Below are 24,021 nucleotides of genomic sequence, written 5' to 3'. Positions count from 1 at the left end.
TAGGAAAAAGTTTAAAGACACTTGCAGGGTATTTGGCATAATTATAACAACTCTCTGGATGTTTTAACTTTGCATAGTGAGCTTATGAATTTCAAGAATGCTGCTCTGCTGACTGTTGATGCAGCAGATACTGCTGATAAATTACCCATGGCCTAAGACTTTTAACTGATGAGGCAAACCATTATGAGAATCAAAATATAAACAACCTCTTACAATGTTTGTATTAGTTACTATAATCTAGCTTTAAGCAATCAATCAAGATTATTATAACTTACCAACCATCCCATATAATTAACTAAACTTCCAAACTTAGGCTCTAAAAGCTCAGAAAACAAAATGACAACAATACAGTTTAGCTCAGAACGGTATTCTGGGTAACTCATCACCAGGAAACTACAACACATGGTCTTCTGTCATATTCACCTATGTGTGACCCTGGTTGACATTTGCCAGTTAAACTATCATACTTATTTAATAAAAAAAAATTTTTTTCCTGTTGTTGCCTGTGGAGGGCTACACTGAAGTAGCTAACGGAATCCAGTTAAGAATTAAACGTGGAATCTATTGTAAAATAAAAGAAAGTCTTTGCATAATCAGATATACATATACAGTTACCTTTATTAGAATACTGCCAAAGTTAACACAATTTCAAGCATCATAAACAGGTACCCATGTTTAAAGAATGATATGGGCATATTCAATTTCCACAGTTGGGTGGGCCTAACAAATGTTGAATTTTTTTTCCTACAATAAATAGCTTTCTGTTGTCTGTAAATATATAATCTGTGGAATCTGTATAACAGTATAAACCAGAGACTAATCAATGAGACCTCTGAAGATCTTAAAGAATATGTTAGTATATAATCCTAGAACATCACTTTCTTGCTGTGCAACAGAGTAGAATTCATTTAAAGTACAAGTATGGCAAACATACATCCATTAGAATGTACCATGAAAGAGGAGACTTTGCATTATTAGATAAGGCTGAATCCCTTGGTCAACAATGTTTGATATTTGAAATATACACACTAGTCAATCCGCTATTTAATTCTCAGAGCAAAAAAAAAAAAAAAAAAAAAAAAAAAAAAAAAAAAAAAAACCAGAATTAATAAAGAAACAAAGTAAAACATTTGGCTGAATCTCATATCTTCCAAACATGTACATATAATCATAAATCCATGGGCAGGCTAGTACCTGATACTTTATTTGTATGTAAAACTCAGTATCAGCTGGGTCTTCTTACAAGTTACCCACCCTCTCTCTGTTTCGGTACTACCTTCTCTTCAGAGCTCATGCTAATGACAAGGGTGACCAAGCCTCTTTCCTGCCTTTTAACCACCCAAGCACCTTTCCCAGTCTAATCTAATCTATAATTTGAGTACTTTGCCCTTGCTTTTTTTTTTCTAATGGCTCCCAACATGCTAATAAAGATGTTAATGACCATTTTCACGATTACATATTTCATCACCGACAAGAGATTCTCATTATCCTCCTTTTACTAGGCTGTACACTGACACTCAAATGTAAAGTCATCTGAAAAGACCTCAGAGTTCAGATGTCTAACCAGAGCTAGAGAACTTAATCCTTTCTTAGAGCCTCACAGGAATGGTGAGGTCTGTGTCTTCCAGTTTCTTCCTCACCTTTAAACAGCTAAGTAGCTTTGGCTTTACACAAGATTCTAAATGCTGAGCTGCTTCTACTAGAAGAGTTTCAAATGAAGAGTAGACTCAGAATGAAGCAGACAGTAAAGGCAACGTCTATCCAAAGCCCACCAACAAGCATCTGCACAGTAGCAGCACCAGCTTCCTTCTGCCTGTTTCCATACCTCCATCTGTACTGTTTGTCTCCCCCATCACCTACAGCCCCTCAAGAGGCATGTCTAACAATTCTTTTAACCAGTCTGGCTACCCAATCCTCCAGTTCTCAAAACTCTTATCCACGCCCCCACCCTTATCTCATCATGTTGCCCTGATCCATCCCTAAAGCCTTTCTAGCTGGGCAGGTGGCCTAATAAATGTCTAGCTCCAGATAAATCTAACAAAGCAAACTTAGCAAATGCTTACTCAGTCTGTGATAAATCAATAGGATTTATAGGCGATACATTCTGCCAAGACCACGGACATTTTACCATCTCCAAAAACGTTTCCATATTTTCACAAAAATTCAAATTCAAAAGCACTGCATGACATACTGTGCAGAACACTAATCACCAGTTGATCCATTTATTTCAACCGTTCTACAGTGTGCTTCTCTGACATGACACACACACAGCTTCTTAGCAAGCATCGCGTCCATTGTTCCAATGAAACAGAGACATTTCTCCTTTGTTAATAAAAGCCAATTTTAAAAGTCTTACCATGGTCAACATGAGCCAAAACACATATATTCCTAATGTTGGCAGTGTTCTTCTGAAGTTGAATCATCTTATCAACACCACTGAGCACCATGGTTACTTCCTGTTACTAAAAATTAAATACAAATTAAAAATGGTACAAAATCTAATGGTGTGTGTGTGTGCACAAACCAAATGGGGACTGAGAGGGAGATGCTGAGGCTCACAAGCTGCCTCAGATTCCTTAACTGACACCCAATGAATGTTTAGCACATCTATTTCCTTCTGGCCCTGAGGGGATATAGTCGTTCAGGCCCCAAGTTCCATTGTAAAGTCTATGCATCTTGCTGACAGTACTTGTGGAGTGCGCTGGGAGTTTCCGGATCTGCAGAGCGGTGAATCACGCAGTTGAGAGTCAGGTACAGAGACGCCCTGCTACACACACACACACACACACACACACACACACACACACACAGAGCCAGGTACAGAGACGCCCTGCTAAGTCTCTCTCTCTCTCTCTCTCTCTCTCACTCACACACACACACACACACACACACACACACACACACAGAGCCAGGTACAGAGACGCCCTGCTAAGTCTCTCTCTCTCTCTCTCTCTCTCTCTCTCTCTCACACACACACACACACACACACACACACACACAGAGCCAGGTACAGAGACGCCCTGCTAAGTCAGTGTCTGTCTGTCTGTCTGTCTGTCTGTCTGTCTCTCTCTCTCTCTCACACACACACACACACACACACACACACTCACTCACTCACTCACTCGCCCTTCCCTACTCCGGTCACACACACACACACACACACACACACACACTCACTCACTCACTCACTCGCCCTTCCCTACTCTGGTCACAGACACACACACAGACACAGACACACACACACACACACTCACTCACTCGCCCTTCCCTATTCCGGTCACAGACACACACACACACACACACACACACACACACACACTCACTCACTCACTCACTCGCCCTTCCCGGCCCCTCCGAAAGTCTGTCGTTCTGTCAAGCCGGCCGGCTTTCACCAAACCTAAGAACTTCGGCCCTGTGACTGCACTGAGCGTCCTTAAAAGTTTTGGATCACGTGCTTATGAACACAACAGGTGCACGACACATTTTCTATCCCTCTCTCCAATTAAAAAAAAAGCAAAGCGTCATCTGCATGCCCTGCCTCTGTTTGGGTTCCTGGAGTCGTTGCCGCCGAGGGTCCCGGGTCCCTACGAGGTGCAGCCTCTCGGGACCCTCCTCGCTCAGCTCTACCCCAACCTCCCCCCAGATCTCCGTCACCTCACCGTCTGGTCGCCAGCACTCCTAGCAAGTTCCCCCACTCACCGGCTCCACGCCACACTTCACCCACGCTTTTAAGGTTCCTGGAGTAGCTCAGACCGGAAGTCGCGGGAACCGGGAGGCGGAGCCTGTGGGCCTGTGACCTCTGACCCGCGCGCGTCTAGAACGCCACCGGAAGTCACGTCGATTCCTTTCAACTTGGAATTCCGCGGTCGCCTTGACGACGGCAGACGCTGTAGCAGCTTTGAAGTGCCAGCAGAAGCATTGCGTAGAAGGACGCTGGAGCACAGAGCATGAGGAACTGGTGTCTGTGCCAGATTTGCACCTGCGGGTAAGAAACATTGGCCTGGTGTGGCGTCAGCAGAGCAGCGAGCCCTGCGGACACTTCTCTGCGCACACCCCTCTAAGGACTCCCTTGCCTGAACGTGAGGAGGGCCCCGCTTATGCTCTGCTAAATGCGCCCCCATTCTCTACTTGGCTGGCTTCTGGGCAAAACTTTTCTTTGCCTTCCCCGAGGCTGCCTATCCAGAGATTTAAGCTAAAATACAGTTCAGGCCAGCTAAGTAGTATGAGCAAATATGGCTGGTAAGTGATGGAATCACCCACCATATTCTATTGGTTAACTTAAAAGAACATTATTTAGTTTGCTATCCAGACCCTTCCATTCTCTAAACTTTATTTTTATTCCTGTCCAGACAGGATTCTCTTGGGGTCTTTCTGACAGACAAAAATGGCAATAGTCCTCACCTCGGGTTCAGTTTGTAAGTCCTGCCTAACAACCTTACACCACCAGTAAACACATTCTTCTCTTTCCTCAGCCTCACTGTTGACCCAGAAACTAGATCACCTTTGCTAAGTAAATATGAGTAACGCCAAGTCCTTTGTATTTCTAATCCCCTTCTAAGGGCAACCACCTACAACACATGTTGACTGAGAGCAGCTTCTCTGCCCCTTTTGTAATAAACATTGTTTGTATGTTTGTAAGGATGGGAACAACTTTTAAGGCTTGAATCTTCAAAATCTGGTGTGCAAGAAAAAATGAATTTGAATCTGAATTTGTTTATAAACTAAGTTATTTTCTCACCCACCCATCAGGAAATTCATTATATTAGAGACTTTTCATTCTCCCAAAATAATATCACTATCCAAAGAGCATTGGTATTAGCATGGCTAATAACTTCTACTGAAATGTCCTTTGCAGAAGCGTAGTTGTTTTGAGAGCACTGCCTTGACTGCTTTCAGTTTTATAACTGAGGTACAAGAATCTTTGACAAAACAGGTGGTTACTATGACATACATAGTTCCACCAAGCCAATGGTTTTAAACTGTGGTTACTTCCATGGGACACTGTCTCAAAATGGGGCAAAGAGTCTTCATCATTATCCCTCCCCATACCACCTCCCATCTTTTGCCTCCTGGCCTGCCTGTGGTAAGGAAAGAGGGAAGATCTGTGCCTATTCTTTTTGTTGTTGAAGACTATCAGTTAAATATATTTGTACCACTGTGGTAGCAATACCAGACAAAAACAGAGAAAGAAAGGTCTATTTGGGCATACAGTTTCAGAGGGTGCAGTCCCTGGCAGTTAGGCATGGTGGAGTTCTTGTTCGTAGAACATGAAGCAAGGCTATTTACATGCTGGCAGACCAGGAAGTAGAAAGCCTTTGGAATTAAGAGTCAGGCTCTAATCTTTCAAGAGCTACTGTTAACCACTTACTTAACCAGGTAGATGTCAGCTGCCAAAAGCTTTCCAGAATGTTTTCATCAGCTAGAAAGCAAAGGTTCAAAACACGTGAGCATTTCAGATTCAAACCATAATGCCATCTTTTCTCTCTTATGAAAGTAAAATTCAATTCCTTTGATCTTCCATTAGAGACGCCTGATTTCATCATTTCTGTGAGCTGCTTTTTCAAAAAAAAGACAGAGAAGTTTAACAAGTGTAAACAGCTATAACTGGCAGCAAAACTATAAAGCAGAAGGAAGAAAATTGTCTTTTAAGGATTACACATGTTAGACTAGAAGGATTTTGCTTTCTTTTATAATTTATCTGCACTGTTATATCTTATATCTGTCCACAATCTTAGGTAAGTTATACTGTGAATGCATTGCTTTCATGGACAATAAAATCATTGACAAATTCCAAGGTTTCAACTTGTGTTTTGTTAATCCATGCAGCTCTATGAGAACTTTTATATAAACATGACCTACTTACTCTGCTTTTGGATTTTCCAAGTATCTTGAACCCTGTGTAGGACAAAATTACTTCAGCACTTTCCAACACCTCATTTTCAGCAAACATTGCAGAATCTCATGAGTCTTCTGACTTTAAAGTTTCTTAGACACGTGGAAGGATAAAGGAGATGTCTAACCAGGACGCTGCACAACAGCTCCCAGCTCCAGTCTCTCTTGGCCTCTACTGTATCCCATGCCCCACTACCACTACCAAAAAACAGATGCTGTGCTCTGCCACCTTCTTTTTACAGCTATATTCTAATTCAAAGTAACATAATAGTGTCTGTTGTAGGTAAAACCTAAACAGAAAACTCATGTGCCAGACAGCTAGGAAGTTCACTTGCTAGCTTTCCTGCTTCAGTAACATAAGAAGTAGCTAAACTTTTATGAGCAAAATCACTTTTCTATATAAAGCTACACTATGATTTATTATTTTTATAAACACCAATACAGAGGGGAAAGCTATGCTAAAGTCCAGAAGTTGTGCTAAAGTCACTGGGGACCTGCTAACATGCAATGACCACTCAAGATGTTTTTAAGGAAAATAATGTTTCAGTTTATTTGTTTGTGCAGACGGCATCGTTGTCCACATGGAATCACAAGGGTTTATGAACATTCTGGCGTGTCTTGCCCCACGACGGAGTATTTGGAAAAATATCCAAACTATGGCGATGTTCTTCCACCTCAGAGTCTTAAACCAAAGCAAGGATTTCAAGCATACCGTGGTAAAATGGAAGGAGTAACCACATTTAAGTAAATATTTTGAAAAATGGTTTCCTTATTTTTTGCCCAACTCCTCTGGTCTTAATAAGGTTTTCTTACTACTTACATTTGACTAGCTATTTGACTTAAGTTTAATTTGAGAAGCAAGAAATTAATCACAACTTGAAAAAAAGCAGAAAGACAAAAATTAAGTTACATTGGCAAAGAGAAGAAAAGGGAAACCAAAAAGTTCTATTGACTAAAATATCTCATATTTATGGACTTTGCACTGTTACCATTGTATAGAAGAATGCCTCTACTCCCTAATTTGTGTGTGTGTGTGTGTGAATTGTATACATGTGTGTGAGTATGTATACATGTGTGCTAGTTTTTGCATCTCTGTTTGGTATCTAATACTTTAGCTTGCCACCGCAATCTTTTAAGCATACAGATTTAATTTTATCATGATCCTATTTGAAATAATTTAAACTATCATTAAGCATAGACCTAATTCCTTCCTTAATTACTGTGCATAGATTATCAAAACCTGCTTACTTCTATACTTTAACTTCCGTGTTTGGAATGCTCCCTCTCTTTTTCCCTAGCTAATACTAATCTATAAATATCAGCTAAATATTTTCCTTTGTAAATGTCATCTCTGCTACTCTACTTTTTTTATTTAGCTTTTGAGGTCTTGTAAACATACCTCTTATAACTTCTGAAATACCTTCCCAATTATTACTGGATTCATTTCAGTGCTCTATACCTGCAGGATGGACATCCATTGTTTTCTCAGCATTCTGTTTTCAGAAAACTAGTACAATATCCACTAACTAGAGTAGGTACCCAACATTCCTAAAAGCAGGAACTTAGAACTCCCGTGTGATTCATTCATGATGATCATATTAACTAGAAAATGGAAGGGTCGCTTATCTGCAGTATAAAGAATAAGTGTCATTCCATACTGCATGTTTCTATAATATAGGAAGAAATTGTTGTGAACTTGTACAAGACTTTTTATCTTAACATAATTGTAGCTCAGTTAGGTAACTGTCAAAATTTCCAATGTGTATTTTTAACTTTATGATGTACATGATATATATAAAGATTATTCATCTTTATAAAGAAACTAGTGCTTAATCCAAGGTTATGCAGCTATTGAATGACGGAGCCAAGATTTGGATTCAGGAAGTCCCAATAGCCTTGAATCTCTGGTTTTCTCCATTCCACAGGACTGTCTTATACCCTGAAGTACCACCTCTGTCATAATAATGGTACATAATATACAAGATGGCTAGAATACTATTTCATTCCCATCCATGGCCAGGGCTTCTGATAGATCCAAAAATCTTAGAAAGGCTCACATATGTCTGAGCCAGATTTGGGGATCAATTGGACAATAAACAGGAAGATACTGTGACGTCTATAGGAGGAGACTCTGCCTAAGTACAGTCTACGTAGGAGTATGTGACCTTTGGAAAAGTGGCTACAAAGCTAATCTTGACAAAATTTTCAGCTCATTAAATCTTTTTCTTCAGATTTCCTTCTATATTAGATTTAAAAATCCACCTAGTTGAGAATTTTACTCACTTAAGATCAAATTGAGGAGATGTTATTTCAGTTTTTAAAAACTAGGATTTTCACATCTTTTCTTATTTGTCATTGAATAGAAGCTTATAAAAGAATTCAATTGTTTCTTTCAAATAATCAACTAGTATTTTAATATTGCCTTAGATTGTTCATATACAGAATTGAAGATCTTAGTGTTGAAATAAACAAAACAGAAGAACCAGTAGGCTGTGTTTTACATATATATACATGTATATATTTTCAGGTCAGATTATCGCCCTTATGAAGTAGTCAAGCAGCCTCGCCACATACCCGAAGAATACAAACCCAAACAGGGGAAAATTGATCTTGGTACTACCTACAAGCGAGATTTTAATCCTTACAAAGTACAGCCTGTGGTAAAAGTCCGGCCTGTGGAAAGACAGCAAGTTAAAAAGGGAAAGTTGGACACTGTCCCAACTTATAAAGGTAACCTGTCATTGTAAAAACAAAGGGGTCCCAAACCTAAAACTGCCATCTTTGACCTTTACAATCACATTTTCATCTTCTTGTATTGTCATACTTAGCAACAGTGGTTAGAAAAGAGCATTTTGTTGTTGTTGTTGTTGTTGTTGTTGTTGATCAAAATCATATTGTCAGCAAAACCTAGTTACAGACAAACAAAACTGACTCATGGGAGTTAGGAGTCCTAGACTCTTCTCCAGATGTGCCCCCTAAGTTGTCTGTATCTCAAAGCATATGAAAAGCAAAGGACATCACTGAGCAAAGATATATGTTACACTTGTCACTTTGTCACAGTTAGTCAATATTGTCTGTCCTTTCACCTTGTCCTTCCTGAAATGAGTTGAAACTCTGCCGAGAATGTTGGAGTTGTTGAAAAGATAAAACAGCAACTGTCCTCTTGATTCAAATTCCAGGCCAACCTGCAAAACTATGGAATTAGTAGATTGACAACTGGAATATTATTTTTAATGTGAAGCACGTTTTTCAACTTCTCAGTGTTCCTGTCCTGTAATGTTCCTCATGTTGAGGTGACCTCCAACCAAAAAATCATTTCTGTTGCTATGTCATGACTAATTTTGCTACAGTTATGAATCGTAATGTAAATAGCTTTGGAGATAGAAGTTTGTCAAAGGGGTCGCAACCCCAGCTGAGAACTGCTGCTCTAAAGGCTAGGTTGAAGGACAAAGCTCTGATCTATGAGCAGATTATTCATGGAATAGGACTTTAAAATAAAATTAACTTGTCCATGCCCTGTCAGACAGGACCAGGTGACAACAGACAGAGTCCCCTTTCTTTTTTTTTCCCACTTTCTTTTTTTTTAATTTATTTTTTATTGGATATTTTATTTACATTTCAGATGCCATCCTTTTCCCCCATTTCCCCTCCCTAGAAAACCCCTATCCCGTACCCCCTTCTCCTTTTTGCTTTTATACAATTTTTTAATGTTAACCAAAGGCTTTATAAGTTTGGTAATGCTCAATATCAATCAGAAGTGTAACCTAATTAGAAATCCACAGAATTGATGTTACAAACATTTCTGTATTAATGTTCATTTTGATTAGAGACCTGTCTGCTCCTGACAGCTTCCTGTCTTGGATTCTAAGAAGAAATTGAGTGTCTTTGGAGTTATTCCAGTTGTGGTGAGACAGCCACTAGGCAAGAATTGCCTCTTTCCATCTACAGACAAATCACTGTCCAGAAAAGGACACACTTGCAGAATAGTCGACTGATTATATCTGCCAAGACAGAGTAATCAGCCCTTGATAATTCTGCATCACTAGGTCTGTCAGATGATCCTGGGCCAGAAGGCTGAAGATCAGATGCTCCAATGTTCTGTAGTATAGGGACTGTCCAGGTGTTCAGCGGTGTCTATAAATTGGCTATGTTTTAGAAGCTATGCTTTGTGCTTCTCATAATTTCAGTTAACTCAGTAATTCTAGATTTCTGACGGGGTTGAAAACTTACAGTCTCATAGCCAGTCCTTGCTATTTACTTTGAGAGAAAACATTTGAGAGGATGGTTTTCAGCTGATATTCATTCTAAAGCCAAGAAAATAAAAAGCCAGGTTCAGAACTAAGTCTTTTATTTAGGAGAGATGACAGAGGTTCTAGTTAGTTGACAAAATGATGGACTGGGTATTAGGTCTATCTTGCACCTTACTGACACAAACTGATATATTTATGCTCTAACTGTATTTTGAGAGAAAAGTTTTATTTTAACAGGAAGGGTGATATGTAGGAGGAGCTAAGGTGGGAGGAGTAAGGAGAGGAAGAGAAAGAGTAAGGAGAGGAGAAGGAGAGGAGGAGCTAGGTGATGAGGAGAGAGAGACAGAGAGAGAGAGACAGAGAGACAGAGAGACAGAGAGAGAGAGAGACACACACACCAGACATGGAGGCTGATGTTCACATGTCTCCGCCAGTCAAAGATAGTTGATACATCTAGGTTGGGTATTAGGTTACACTTCTGATTGATATTGAGCATTACCAGAGTCCCCTTTTTAAGCCTTACTTGCAGCAGGACAGGAGTGAGGGCTTTCCCTTTGTTAGCAGCACACTTAAAAACATGAGCACTGGCAACTGCAAGGCGTGTCTTTTTATTTTTCTACCAAAAACCTATATGATTTAAAGATTTTTTAAAGACTACCTCTTGGAAGTCTTCATTTAAAAACAGACCATCTAGACATGAGCTATTCTCTTTCCTTCTCTTAGTAACACAATTGTACATACAGGCTTCTATTCTTTCCATTGGTTATGTGAAATAGCTGAATGGATATTTTCAAATGTAAAATCTTTTACAAAAATAATGGCATCTATAGCTAGTTAGGTAATAGCTAATGACTACTTATAAGACTTTTACCATTAAATGGTTAAGTAAAGTGCAAGATACCAATATCCTGTGATCTAATGGGGAAGTTAGGAAGAATGTTCTTCCTGATTTTGAGAAACTAAGTATATCCACTGCTATAGAACGGACAAGTTATAAATACTGTAAATGGTAACTAAGTATAGTCAAATACAGCAAACCAAATTACTGAAATACTGATGTGCATAAAAGATAAATTTGGCATAAAAGATAGTCAGTAAAAATGACTTTACTTTGACATTTATACAACAATTGTAATTTTCCCATCTACTATATACTAAAGACAGTAATACTGATGTCCCTTGATGCTGTGTGCATATATATAACCACACAGACACATAGTGTTTCAGGCTTTCAGGCATGAAACAACAACTTCAACTTTACTTAATTTTGTATGATTGTAACTCTATGTGTATAATTCTGAACACCTTCATAAGAATATGTATCATCTATACAGTCTAAGAGTGGAAGACATAGGGAAGACAGAAATAGAATATTATAAAGGAGAAAACACCCTGCAGTACAATAGGCAGATTTACATTATGAACATGAGTTTTCGTGAAACAGAAATTTGTTTGTCCACAGCTTAGAAATTCATTGATATTAAAATGTAAATGCTGGGATAGATCAAAGTGACTTGATCTTACTCTGCTCTGCACTTGCTATTATAGAGAACAGAGAATGAAAAGTCAATGCTGACATTCTAAATTTTATAACCAGTAACTAAGGAAGTAAAAAAAAAAATCTCTACACTGAAAACTGTAAAACTCGGATGAAAGAAGGGAAAGGCTATCTTGTATCTATGGATTGGGAGCAATAGTATGATACTCATATAGTATGATACTCAAAGCCGTCTACAATTGAATGCACCCCATATAGATCCCAGTGGCATCTTATCAATAGAAAAAAACCTGTTTTCTAAAATTCATAGACATCACAGAAGACTAATAGCCAAAGCAGTTTGGAAAACAAGTCTGACATGTAAAATTTTGTGATTTCTAATTATATTATAAGGCCACTGTAATTAGTATGCTAATAACAAGAGGATGGATATACAGACCCATGAAACAGAACCAAGGGCTCAAAAGTTTATAAGGATATATAGCCAGCTGTTCAACAAGGGTTCTATAGATGCACAATAGAAAAAGACTAGTGTCTCTTCAATTAATAGTAATAGGAAAACTGGGTAGCCCCCGTACAAAAATAATAAAATTGGATCTGTATACCACATTAAAAAGTTAAAGTAGATGAAAGGCTTAAATATAAAACCTGAAGCTGAAAAACTTCAAGAAGAATCACTGACTTTGGGATTTGATTTGGTTAGGATGCCAAAAGCACAACAAGAGCAAAAACATATAAGTAGGATTACATAAAACTAAAAAACTTTGCAGCAAGATGTTACACAGCTACCTATAGATTTCGAAAATATTTGCAAAGCACATGTCAGATAAGGTATTAATATCCAAAACATAAGGAACTCAAACAATTTAGTATAAAAGCCTACTTTATTTAAGAATGGCCAATGACTCTGAATAAGTGTTTTTCCAAAGAAGAAACAAATGACCAACAAGTATGTGAAAAGATAGTCTAGATTCACTAAGATAGGGAAATGCAAATGAAAAACTAAGTAAGATTCACTTCACATCTATTCTGTTGGAAATTATCAAGGATAAAAGGGAACCTTTGTTGATAAGAAATAAAGAACTTGGTACTTCTTTGCATAGAAATGTGAATTAGTACATCTATTTTTGGAACCATCTGGAAACTCCTCAAAAAATTAAAAGTAGAATTTCAATATGATCCAGAAACATCTAATCAGGACTTATAACCAAAGGAAATGAAAATCATTACCTCAAAGAGATGATATGCATTCTTAGGTTAATTCTAGCATTACTTAAAACCACAACATCTTTTTAATAAATGACTAGTTAAGAAAGCCAAAAGTTACTGCAGCAATTTGAAAGGTTGTACTTAGTAGTTGGTAGTTGTGGCATATATCTGTAACTCCAGCAATTAGAAGGCCAATAGAGGATTCCAAGTTCAAAATCAGCCTGTCCTATAAAGTTCAAGGCTAGCCTGGGTTAATGCAGGAATAACTGTTATCAAAACACATTATATTTGGTAATATATCCCTTCAAGCTGTCCTATAAATGTTCCTAAGATGATTATTCATATATAGGAATATGACATATTCCTATATATAGGAATATATTAGGAATATATATATAGGAATTCCTATATATAGGAATATGATATATTCCTATATATGAATACATATAGTATATACTATATACTAGTATGATATATACTAAAACTGATATAAAATGAGCCAAAACTGATGAAGTGGTGGGAAGCGGGGGGATTGTATTTCTTCAGTGAAGCTTCTGAAGATCAGATGGAGACTTAGAAACTAGGATGAACCCTATAAATGCAGGTTGATATCATATTGGAAACAGCCTTGATTAATAGGTTAGACACTTTTATAACCATTACATTTTTTAAAAAGTATTGTTTAATGTAGCCCAGGTAGGTATTGAACTTGCTATGTAACAGAGGATGTCCTTGACCTCCGAATCCCCCTGTCTCATCTCCCAAGTACTACATTACAGGTGTATGTCACCATACTCAACACTATTACACATTTTTCTAAGTTCTTCTGAAGGTAAAATGTATATATTGAGTAGTAGAAAATCATTGGTTTTATTATAACAACCAAGAAAGCAATATAAAATATTTAAGTCTTTTTAATAGCTGACAGCTCATGCAGGAAAAGAACTAAAATTCCATAGAGTGCTGACCACCGTACAGATGAGCTACAAATTTCACGACCATATTTGCCAGGTCCAAGGCTAGGCTGAGGCTTGAATTCAGCATATCCAGAGTCAGTTTACAGTGGAAAAATAAAACAAGGGATCCTTTGATATATGAGGTGATCCAGGTTACAGTCTACAAAACCCCAATGTACATAGTTTGTTTCTTTGTGAAACTTGCACTGTTTGATGGTGTGGTGAGCAGAGAGACTAAGCCCAAAATTTCCACCAAACACCCAAGAAGTTTATTTGGGAGTAGATGCTTAGTTATTAAAGCCCCACTAGAAAGAAGTGTTTACCACACTCAAATCATGTCCTCCAGACATTCAAACATGGGGCATGACTGTGTCTACTTAGCTCAATTCTGAATTGAGGGGATATGCCCTCCACCCTACCTGACAAATACCTGAGGGAACAAAATTTCTCCTACTAAAAAAGGACTTAGTTTCTGTCATTCCTTAATATATACAACATCTATTGAATAGTAAAACATTATGAGACCTATGGAAAAATCAGGAAATATCTGCAGTGATAAACAGATGAGAAACTACTAAAATGTGTGATAGGATCATTTTATAGATTTAAGTCCCAAATAGATAAACACAAAAGAAACTACCTCTAGGCAAATATCAGTTTTAAAAGGTAAAGAATTCTTAAAGATGATGGGGAAAAAAAAAATCTCTTCCAGAGAATTAAACCAGCCATTTTGTTGGAACCCAGTGGAATAGAGATCTCGGGGCACACAGCCACAAATACTATGTATATATCAAGCTCCTACCCTCAAGTTCCAGGAATTTATTTAGAAGAAGAGGCAGAAAGATTTTAAGAGCTAAAAAAACTGTCTGACTTCAAGGAAACAAGTCTTCCAGACACAACAGGGCTGGTGAACATATGAACTAACAGAAGCTGATAGCATGCACAGGACCTGCAGAAATTCAAGGCTAACAGATCCCAGCATGGCACGGGGGAAGGGTTTTGTTTTGCTGTTGATACCTGCTTACAGAAGAAAAACCAATTTTCTCCAATTGAGTGAGTGATGCAGGGTATAACCTCCCAGTCAGGATTCAGGCTCAAGAGAAATTGATCAAATGTGTGTGTGTGTGTGTGTGTGTGTGTGTGTGTGTGTGTGTGCGCGCGCGCATAAACATGTGCATACATTAGTTATGACTTAATAGGTTTTTGCAGTGTTTTGATAGAACACATAGTTGGATGGGTTGGGAGTTGGGACAATCTGGGAGGACTTTGGCGGGTAATTATGTGATCAAGCATAGTGTATTAAAGCAAGTTTTTCAAATAATTTTTAAAATGTCACAAGAAAATATTTAAATATACTGAATCTCAAAATTTTATAACTAGGTAATGGTCTTCAAAATTTGACAGATTGTTTCAAACAAAAACTGATTTTGTTAGCAGCACAGCAGCACAACATTGTGTTAAAGGAAGATCTTGTAGTTGGAGGAAAATGATTCAAATAGATGCATGGAATTCAGGAAGAAATAAAATGCACAAATAGAAATATGTAGGTAAAATTAATATTGATTTCATAAAATAATGGTATATTTTCAAACAAATATGGGATTGAAATATGTTAGAACAATAGTATTAAAGAAAACAAAAGAAAAATAGTATTCAAGAAGTGTTCAAAACAGCAACATACCTGAGCCAGGAAGATCCCATCATGAGTAAAATTAAGCATTTTTATTTAAAAATGCAGAAAGACTTAGTAAAATAGAATAATAAAAACCTGTACTAATCCAAAAGAATGTAGGGACAAGGTAGTATGTGAGAGGAAAGAACATATGAGGGAAAGCAAATAGTAATATACTCAACTGAAGCCCACTGGGTCACTGGCCGCATTAAATAAAATTTAGAGTGGTTCTTCATATATTTTATGTCAAGAATTTATAATTTACACAAATTGTGAAATTTTTTTTGAAAAACAGATCAAGAAATACAGTTCAAATAGATATCTGCTAGAGAAACTGAATTTGTAGAATTGCAGGTGTAATTTAAAATAATAAAGATCATCTAGGATTTCCAACTTCTGAATAAGATGCAAAAAAAACTGAAGAGAGTGTTTTCAACCAAACAAGGAAAGCTATATAGGTAGGTAATGTATAGAATAAAAAATACCCACGAGTCCCTTAGAAAACTGAGAGCACAAGTCCACTAACAGAACAAAAGCCTGAGTCTACTGCAGCAGAGGCATCAATGCAAAGTAAATGTTGCTGTTTAGAGACAGGAGAAAGGAAACAAGAAGTAAAACTGAACTTCTTACCATGAAAGGAGGAACTGTTCCTGGGAATAAGCACTAGAGACCTACTGTAAACGGACAGGAGCAAAGCTATACCCATGCAACTCAGGGTAGATGAAGCTGGAGAAGTCAACAGATATGTGTCCCTATACACACAGCAACACCATCTCACTTGAGATGGACTAAACTCAACCTGCTGTTGGGAAAGGGCAGAGTATGGGGATACACATTTCCTGAATTATAATAATATGAAGATGGAAGAGATAAAAAGAAACTCCCCAGCCAATCACCCACCAACCTGAACACAGAAACAATATCAAAGGCATTTGAAGCTGCTGGTTTACTTAAGGTAAGCAAAACAATAAAGAGACCCAAACTTAATTATGGGTTGGACCAAATCACAATAAAGCTCTGACAAATGAGCATGGATTAATTTCTAAATATAAGTGTCATTGATGTAAGTATCTATGGTACATATGATGTCTAGTTTTCAAATTATAAAAATGGAGGGAAATGAGAAGGGAAAGGGGGTGCTTGTGATGAAACCATAGGAAAACCCAATCAGAAAGGAGCTAGATATTGGATCTATCAGGGAATCAAAAATTTATGATTGATAGTCAGAAACTTTAAGTGGAAAAAATTAACCAAGAGATAGAAGCTACAAAAAGGAGGATGTAATAACTACAGAAAATAACAGAGATGATAATACCTTGTGTGGGTGTCTGAGTAGATAAGAGTACACTCATTGGGAAGAACAGTGGCCTTCAGATACAACTATATAAACCAAATGTATGTACAGGAAAACATGAAGCACGAAGTCTACCAACCACATTGAACCCTTAGTGAAAATATCCTTCATAAAGTATTTTTTAGACAAGTGAAAAGCATTATCAGTAAATGCCATATGAAGTTTTAAGAGAAATTCTTCAGGTAAATGGAATATGAAGCAACAGAAACTTGGCCTTCATAAAGAGAAAAATGGCCTCAGAAATATATGCTGTAGAGCACTTTGAAGTGGACCTAGCATATATGTACTTGGAACATCAGAAAATGGGAAAGAAAACAGAAGAATTACCTGAAGATTTAATAAAAAATTTTTTTTTCAAAAATGAGTGATATCAAAATATGGACCTGGAAAGCTTTAAAAACCCAAGCAGGTTACATTTATAATTTAAAATTATGTAGAAACTGCTTAATGTAAAAGACGCTTTATAAACCCAAGCATGGTCCCACACACCTATCATCCTGGTACTTGGCAAGCAGAGGCAGAAGGAATCAGAAGGTAAAGATATCTTTGCTTATAGAGTGAGTTGAAGGTCAGTCAGCCTGGGCTACATGAAACTTTGTCTCAAAAACAACAAAAAGATACATTAAACAAAGAAGCAAATTAAAAACAAGAGTGAGGACTAGGACCTTGGAAACCAGAAGATAATGGAGTTACATCTTGAAAATGCTGAAGGCTAGGACACAGATGGAATCCACCACACACATTGAACCCTTAGTGAAACTATCTTTCATAAAGTCTTTTTCAGTCAAGTAAAAAGCATTATCAGTAAATGTCTTGTGAAGTTTTACGAGAAATTCTTTAGGTAAACAAAGTATGAAGTAAAGAGTAAGAGTCCTCAGAAATAGATACAATGACAATATAGTATTTTTCTGGAACAAAAATTCTATCAACTTTGACTGTTTTTTAAAAACTAATTATAAAAGTACAAAGTAGGAAAGGTAAGAATTGGAAATGTGCAGTACCTTGGTTGTTACCCCTCAGCCATGTGCTGTGTAATTATCCAGTCAACAGTAGAATGCTTTTACAATCGTTCACTAAAATATCATCTAGTGAGATCACAGACATTGGAACACTGATGTTTCCATAGTGAAAGAATGGTAAAGATGCATCTCTCAGAATGTCTCCATTGTTAAGGTGCAAAATGTAACTCAGAACAATATTACTCAAAAGTAGACTATGATTTGTTAAAATTGTGTATTGTAAACTTTAAAGCAGGATTAAACAAACAGGCCTGCAGGCTAAATCCACCCCCCATTTTCTTTTTATGAATATGACACTCCCATTCTTTTTCATACTATCGATTCTTGCTACCTATTCATACTTCTGCATTCTTGCAACATTGATAGAATTAAGCAGTTGCAGTAGGCAGTATACATTTCGAGATTTGTGTTTAAGTTTCAAAGCCTATGGCATTTTCTATCTGGCTATTTATTACAGAAAAACATTTATCAACATCTGCTCTGTGACAATTCTATTACTGAGATTGGAAGCTTAAAAAGAAGATATATATATATATATCTTCTTTTTATATTTTTATATATTTATATATTTATTTTATATATATATATATTATTTTTCACTACCTTATCCTTCCCCCTCCATATTCTTGTTTCTTTTTTGAAAGCCCAAGTTTCTCTGATACTGAGAAATGCTTTATTTTATTCATCCACATATTCACCTAAAATCAGCATTGTTTGTCTCTTAGTCATGTTGGCAGCAAAGACGTTCCTAGTATGACTGTGTCAAACTATAGATCTTCACTAAGATCTCTCATTTCCTTGTAGTTACTGGAAAATAGTGCTATAGTTGTAATCTGTAGTTTCTAAAGAACAGAAATTCCTTCATGGTAGCTCAAGAAGAAGACTCATGAGAATTGGAAATGGAAAGTTGTCAGGTACAGAAGGAGCTGGAGGGGAGTGCTTTGGCCAGTGAGTACATGATTCCACTAGTAACATCTTTGCTTCCTTCATAACTCTTCTCTGTTGCTATCCTACTGTATGGCCTCCTCAAGTTTCTTATTTCTTTGTTTCTATACAAGTCTGCAAGAATATGGCTTCCATCTGCCATCAAGCTGAACACTACCTCATGCCATTCTATTATGTTCTTCATCTGGTTTTTGGTTTTCAACCTTACAGTCACAAGATTGGTCTAGTTCATCTCTTCTTGCCATGCAGCTTCATAGGATTCAGATAACTTAAAGACTGTCTGCTTTTTGGCTGGGTTTCCACTCACACTAAACATCAGTAGCTTAATAATTTAGTCTAGAACTCAGTATGAATGTCTAAGAATAAGGACAGTTTCTCTTAACAGTTGGTAGCCACATGGTAAACATTTAAGGTTTAACTATTCCAGTTGTCACTCCCTTGATTTTGGTTCACATTCTATTATCTTACCATATATAAACTTGCTTTTTATAAATTAATATTTGGTATTTAAAAATCCTTTTGGAGATGCAGTGAATTTTACATTTCTCAGCTTACTACATTAGTATGTAAAATAATTGTCTTTTATAAACTCATTTTTGGTGTTTTAAAATACTTTTGTGGGGTGAGGTAAATTTTACCATATTACTCAGCTTACTACTTTTCTATCTAGAAATAGACAACATAAAGAATCCTTTACTAAAATATAAACACTTCTAATTTTCATCTATGGTTTAAGTAAGCTGCAGGTATTAAGCTTCTAACTCTTGGATCTTGGCTCTGATATTCATTTCTAAGTTGCACATATAGTTTTGAATACACTGTTTGGCCTCTTGGTCTCTAGATGGTCCTGTATCTCTCTGGAATTCCTTAAAGCCCAATAATCCATGGAGTCTTTATTTTTTGACCAGAATAGCATTGAAATGTGAAAGTTCTTCAAATTGAACAACTGGTTTATGTACTCTTTAGGATTTTTATTTTAAAAATTTCAAAGTTCATTTCTGTGAGTTATAAAATACTTAAAAAGTTAATCAATTGAATTCTTCCTCTTGGATGCTTCTTATTTTAAGCTCTGGATTTTATACCTGTCCTTAATATTTTGTGAGTTACAGTCAAAATCCTAGCCAGTCATTTTCTTAATGTCTTTATCCACAATACAATCTAGTTAGATTTCTATCCACAGTCAGACTCAGATGTCTCATATGCCCTTGTATGTAATCAGATGAATCTGGATGTAGAAAATGATGAACCAAAAAGCCAAAAATGATCAAATAGGAGGAAAACCTCATACCTTGATACTAGTGTTTGTGGATCTAAAAGAAATCAGAAGATGGTTGGCAATGAGAGGAATTAGTCAGGATACTTTGAAGATAGTTTTTAACCTCAGTATTTAAAAATATTTTGTTTGTTCTGATTTTCAAGATGATTATAGATCTTGGGATATTCAGAAATGTGAACCCTGTAAACCAGAGCAAGCTTACCATCCCCCAGATGTGAAATTTGGAAACTCAACTACATTTCAGGATGACTATGTTCCCCAGGAGATAAAGCCTAGGCAAAGCTTTAAGCCCTGCTCTGTGGTCAAGTGTTCTGTGAGCCCTTTTAATGGTGATACAAGTCATCGTCGTGATTATGTACCTCATCAGCTAGAAGTCAAGTTTGCAAGGCCAAAAGAAGTTTATAAGCCTACTGACCAGCCTTTTGAGGATCTCACCACTCACCGGAATGACTTTCAGGGTCTTTCTGGTGAAACTGCAAAAATCTGCAGACCTGCCTATACTAAAGTGGCCCAAAACATTCAGTTTAAAGGAAGCACTGAATTCCGTGACAGTTTCCAACCATGGGAAATCCCACCACCCAAAGTCAAGAAAGTAGCCGAGTATGTGCCCCCTTCAGGAAGCATGCAGTTAAACAGCACCAGCCACCTTGACTATGTTCCCTATCAGGCTAGCCGTGTTGTTGCCATTAGGCCAGTTTCTCACAGAAGGCAAAGCAATTTTCCTTTCCAAGGAAAAAGCACCATGAAGGAAGATTTTCCAGCATGGGAAAGTTGTCGCCAAGGACTTATTAAGCAGCAGCAACAGATTCCCAACCCATCTGGAAAATTTGAGGGTTTGAGCACTTTCAGATCTCACTTTGTGCCACATGAATTGATTCCAACGGAGAGCTGCAAACCTTTAAATGAAGCTCTTAAGAGTTCAGTTCCACTTGATGATGTCACTATGTATTCTATACAGTTCACACCGAAGAAACAGGAAATCTGCCCAGCTAGCTATCCTTCTCCTCCTGGTTATGTATTTGAAAATACAAATTCCCAAGGACATAAATTCTTTCGAAAGATTATTCCTGCAGTGAAGGCCTTTTAGTAATCAGTGTTTAAAAGAAAGCTAATGAAAGTTCATTTTTTTAAAGAAACCCCAACTTTAATAGTAAAAAAAATATTATGAGAGCTATCGTTTCGTTTTTAGCTTTTTAATCAAGTTGGAACATAAAGATCAGAATTGACAAATTCATTTTTTTTTGAACCAAGGTCGTCCTGTTTAGCACAGGCTGCCCTGGAACTTGTAGTCCACCTGTGTCAATCTTCTGATCCAAGATTGCTCTTTAACAGGCATTTCTGAAGGCTAAATGATGGGCACACTTATTTATACATGCTATCTCATAGCTTGTCCTCGGTCTGGTATCATGTACACCTCATTTTACACCTATGCAATTATACATCTACTCTCATTATCCTTTATCAAATACATTGGTACTGTCTAGAACAAAATTGAAGATGAGATATAAATTATTCTTTTTTAAAAATCCAGATTTTACTCATTGATTGATTGATTGATTCATTCATTCATCTTCAACACATCTACAGAGCATAGAACAAGTCAAGTTTTGGTTAATGATGTCAGAGACTACTGCTCTGTTCCTTGCCCTGTTTAAAATAGCAAGAGACATTGTGGCTTGAAGAGGAAATGTCCCATAGGATGGGAATCAGAGGACCAGAGTTCAAGTACTAATACCCTCTGTTTCTATTTGAGCTACTGTAAACAATCACTTGCATACACACTTCTGTCATTTATGTGTTAAAGAATATTGGTTCTGCCTCCCTCACAAAAATTTGTTGGGAGCATCAAACTGTATAATACATTTGAATACAAAAAGTACAAATGTAAGGTGATATTAACAAACCTTCAGATAACTTTTTGTACTTCTTCATTTTTAAATAAGGATAGTTACAAACTTAATACTCATTACTTGGTCTCCACACAGCAAGAACTGTAAAATAACCTAATTTGCTTTGACTTTATGAGTAATGTGTGTTTGTAAGAGGCATTTGCCTGCTATAGCTTCAGAAACACCCTAGAAGTTATAGCAGAAAAATAGAGATTGAATACTTGGATGTAAATGGCTATATTTTCAAAAGGAAAATTATTTGCTGAAAAAGTTGTAGGGAAGACTTCCAGTGCTGACAAAATCTTCAGGATAAATCTAGGTATCTGTTTATCCAGTGGCCACATTCAGAAACACTGTTCATTTATAAGGGCCATAACTACCTTGTTCACGACTGAAAGTATAAAGTGCAAAGAAGGAAGGGAAAGAGATACCAGTAAAGGACCTGAAAATAGCATACTACACTTAAAAATGTTGAACACTTCAAGTGAGTGTTTTAATAAATGATCATGTATGGAAAATAAGGTGGACTTTAAAATGATTTATAATGTTTCCATAGTTATTTAAGAATATTACTAAAAGTGAATCCAAAACATTTAATAATTATTTTTAATTAATTGAAAGTAATTCTTCATATTTGCATTTATTAAAAAAGAGAATATATGAAAAATATGTTTTATGAATAATCTGATTAATAAAATATATTGATTTTCATGAAGTCATTTCTGAATCATTTTATTTGAGATAGAACTTCTAAGTAAATTCCTATCTAGATATACCTATACATGATTAAATAAAAACTATTTTAAAAATAGAAAATACTATTATAATAATCAAAATTTAAAAATTGGTACTATTTCACCATTCTTGCTATTCTGGCCATGTTCCAGTGTTTAATATTCAAATCTTCCATAATCTGATGGGATTGGTCTCCTCTCTGAACAATGGCCACCCTTAAGACATCTACTGGCATTTTTTTGAAACAGTTTTCCTTAAACTAAGAACACATGACATGTCTCACTGTAACCTAATATAATAGGTATGAGAATAGGGTTTGGAACAGAGCATAACATAAGACATTCAACTGGGAGTTCAGAATCGTCTCCTGTAAGGAATGTCAGCTGAGCTGAATCCTGAAAGATAAATAGGAAGAAACATGGGTGAAGAAAAGTGGGAAGAACCAAAAGCAACTTGGAGAGGAAAAGGTTTATTTCATCTGACAGCTTATAGTCCATAGTGAAAGGAATTCAGAGAAGAAACTTAAGGTAGGAACTTGGAAACAGAAATTGAAGCTGAAAGCAGAGGGAACATCACTTATGTACTCCCATTGGTTTGCTCAACATGCATTTTTATGCAACCTGAAACCATAGCCTTAGGGGAGGCACTTCCCATAGTATACTAGACCCTCCCACATCAATCACTAATCAAGACTGTTCACAGATATGCCTGTGGGCCAATTTGATGGAAGCATTTCCTCCACTGAGATTCTCTCTTCCACTGTTTTTTGTTTATCTTAAGCTGATAAGAAAGTTTGTGTTAAACTGATTAAAAAAAAAAAAAAAACTAACCACACAATTTTTGTCTAATTGCTTTCCTTCCTTCCTCTTTCCTTTCCTTTTTAAAAATCTGTTTTGGTGTTTGTTGTTTTCCAGCATTTTTTGAGATAGAGAGCAGGAAAGGGAGAACATAAACACAAAGTTGAATGATTAGTGAAGTGGGGAGGATCAGGGAGGAGTTGAGGACAGGGAAAGAATAAGATCAAAATATGCCATATAAAATTAAAAGAAAACTAAACAGTAAAATCGAACCCTTGTCCATTTGATACATAAATACATTGCCATTAAACCATAACTTGTTCTTTCTTGTTTATTTCCAAGATGTCATTAATATAACAATATAAATATAGTGCAACTTTAAAAGTCCCATGGTCTTTAAAAAATTACAAGTCTCTTTGAAATACTCAGCATCTCTTTAAAAATCCAAAGTTAACTATGGGCTCCTGTAAAATAAAAGTTACAAACTTTTTATCCCAAGAGGAAAGACCGAGGGCACAGTTACAATGAA

At 36.7% G+C, this 24,021-nt stretch overlaps 2 protein-coding genes across 5 annotated transcripts in view; one reads left to right on the top strand and one right to left on the bottom strand.

Moving 5' to 3' along the window:
- Efl1 (elongation factor like GTPase 1) overlaps positions 1–3,836 on the bottom strand; it is a 116,850-nt gene extending 113,014 nt beyond the window's left edge. For both annotated transcript variants that reach the window (XM_034503308.2, XM_034503318.2), the window contains exons 1-2: positions 3,700–3,836; positions 2,357–2,462 (exon numbers count right to left, since the gene is read on the bottom strand). In XM_034503308.2, coding sequence (XP_034359199.1) covers positions 2,357–2,447 — 91 coding nt within the window. In that variant the 5' untranslated portion in view covers positions 2,448–2,462; positions 3,700–3,836. The remainder of the gene's footprint in view (positions 1–2,356; positions 2,463–3,699) is intronic.
- Positions 3,837–3,846: 10 nt separating this feature from the next.
- Positions 3,847–22,675, top strand: Saxo2 (stabilizer of axonemal microtubules 2). 3 transcript variants are annotated; one of them, XM_076937053.1, is made up of 5 exons: positions 3,894–3,985; positions 5,525–5,735; positions 6,457–6,636; positions 8,420–8,622; positions 20,215–22,675. In XM_076937053.1, the coding sequence occupies exons 3-5, from the start codon at positions 6,614–6,616 to the stop codon at positions 21,156–21,158; spliced, it is 1,170 nt and encodes a 389-aa protein (XP_076793168.1). In that variant the 5' UTR covers positions 3,894–3,985; positions 5,525–5,735; positions 6,457–6,613; the 3' UTR covers positions 21,159–22,675. The 3 variants fall into 3 exon arrangements, with proteins under 3 accessions (XP_034359230.1, XP_034359220.1, XP_076793168.1); XM_034503339.2 differs by lacking the exon at positions 5,525–5,735 and having other exon boundaries at positions 3,847–3,985; XM_034503329.2 differs by lacking the exons at positions 5,525–5,735; positions 6,457–6,636 and having other exon boundaries at positions 3,871–3,985.
- The last annotated feature ends 1,346 nt before the right edge of the window (positions 22,676–24,021 follow it).

This window comes from Arvicanthis niloticus, chromosome 1 (assembly GCF_011762505.2).
Source record: "Arvicanthis niloticus isolate mArvNil1 chromosome 1, mArvNil1.pat.X, whole genome shotgun sequence".
Taxonomy (NCBI): Eukaryota; Metazoa; Chordata; class Mammalia; order Rodentia; family Muridae; genus Arvicanthis; species Arvicanthis niloticus.
This window is presented reverse-complemented; position numbering and strand designations above follow the sequence as displayed.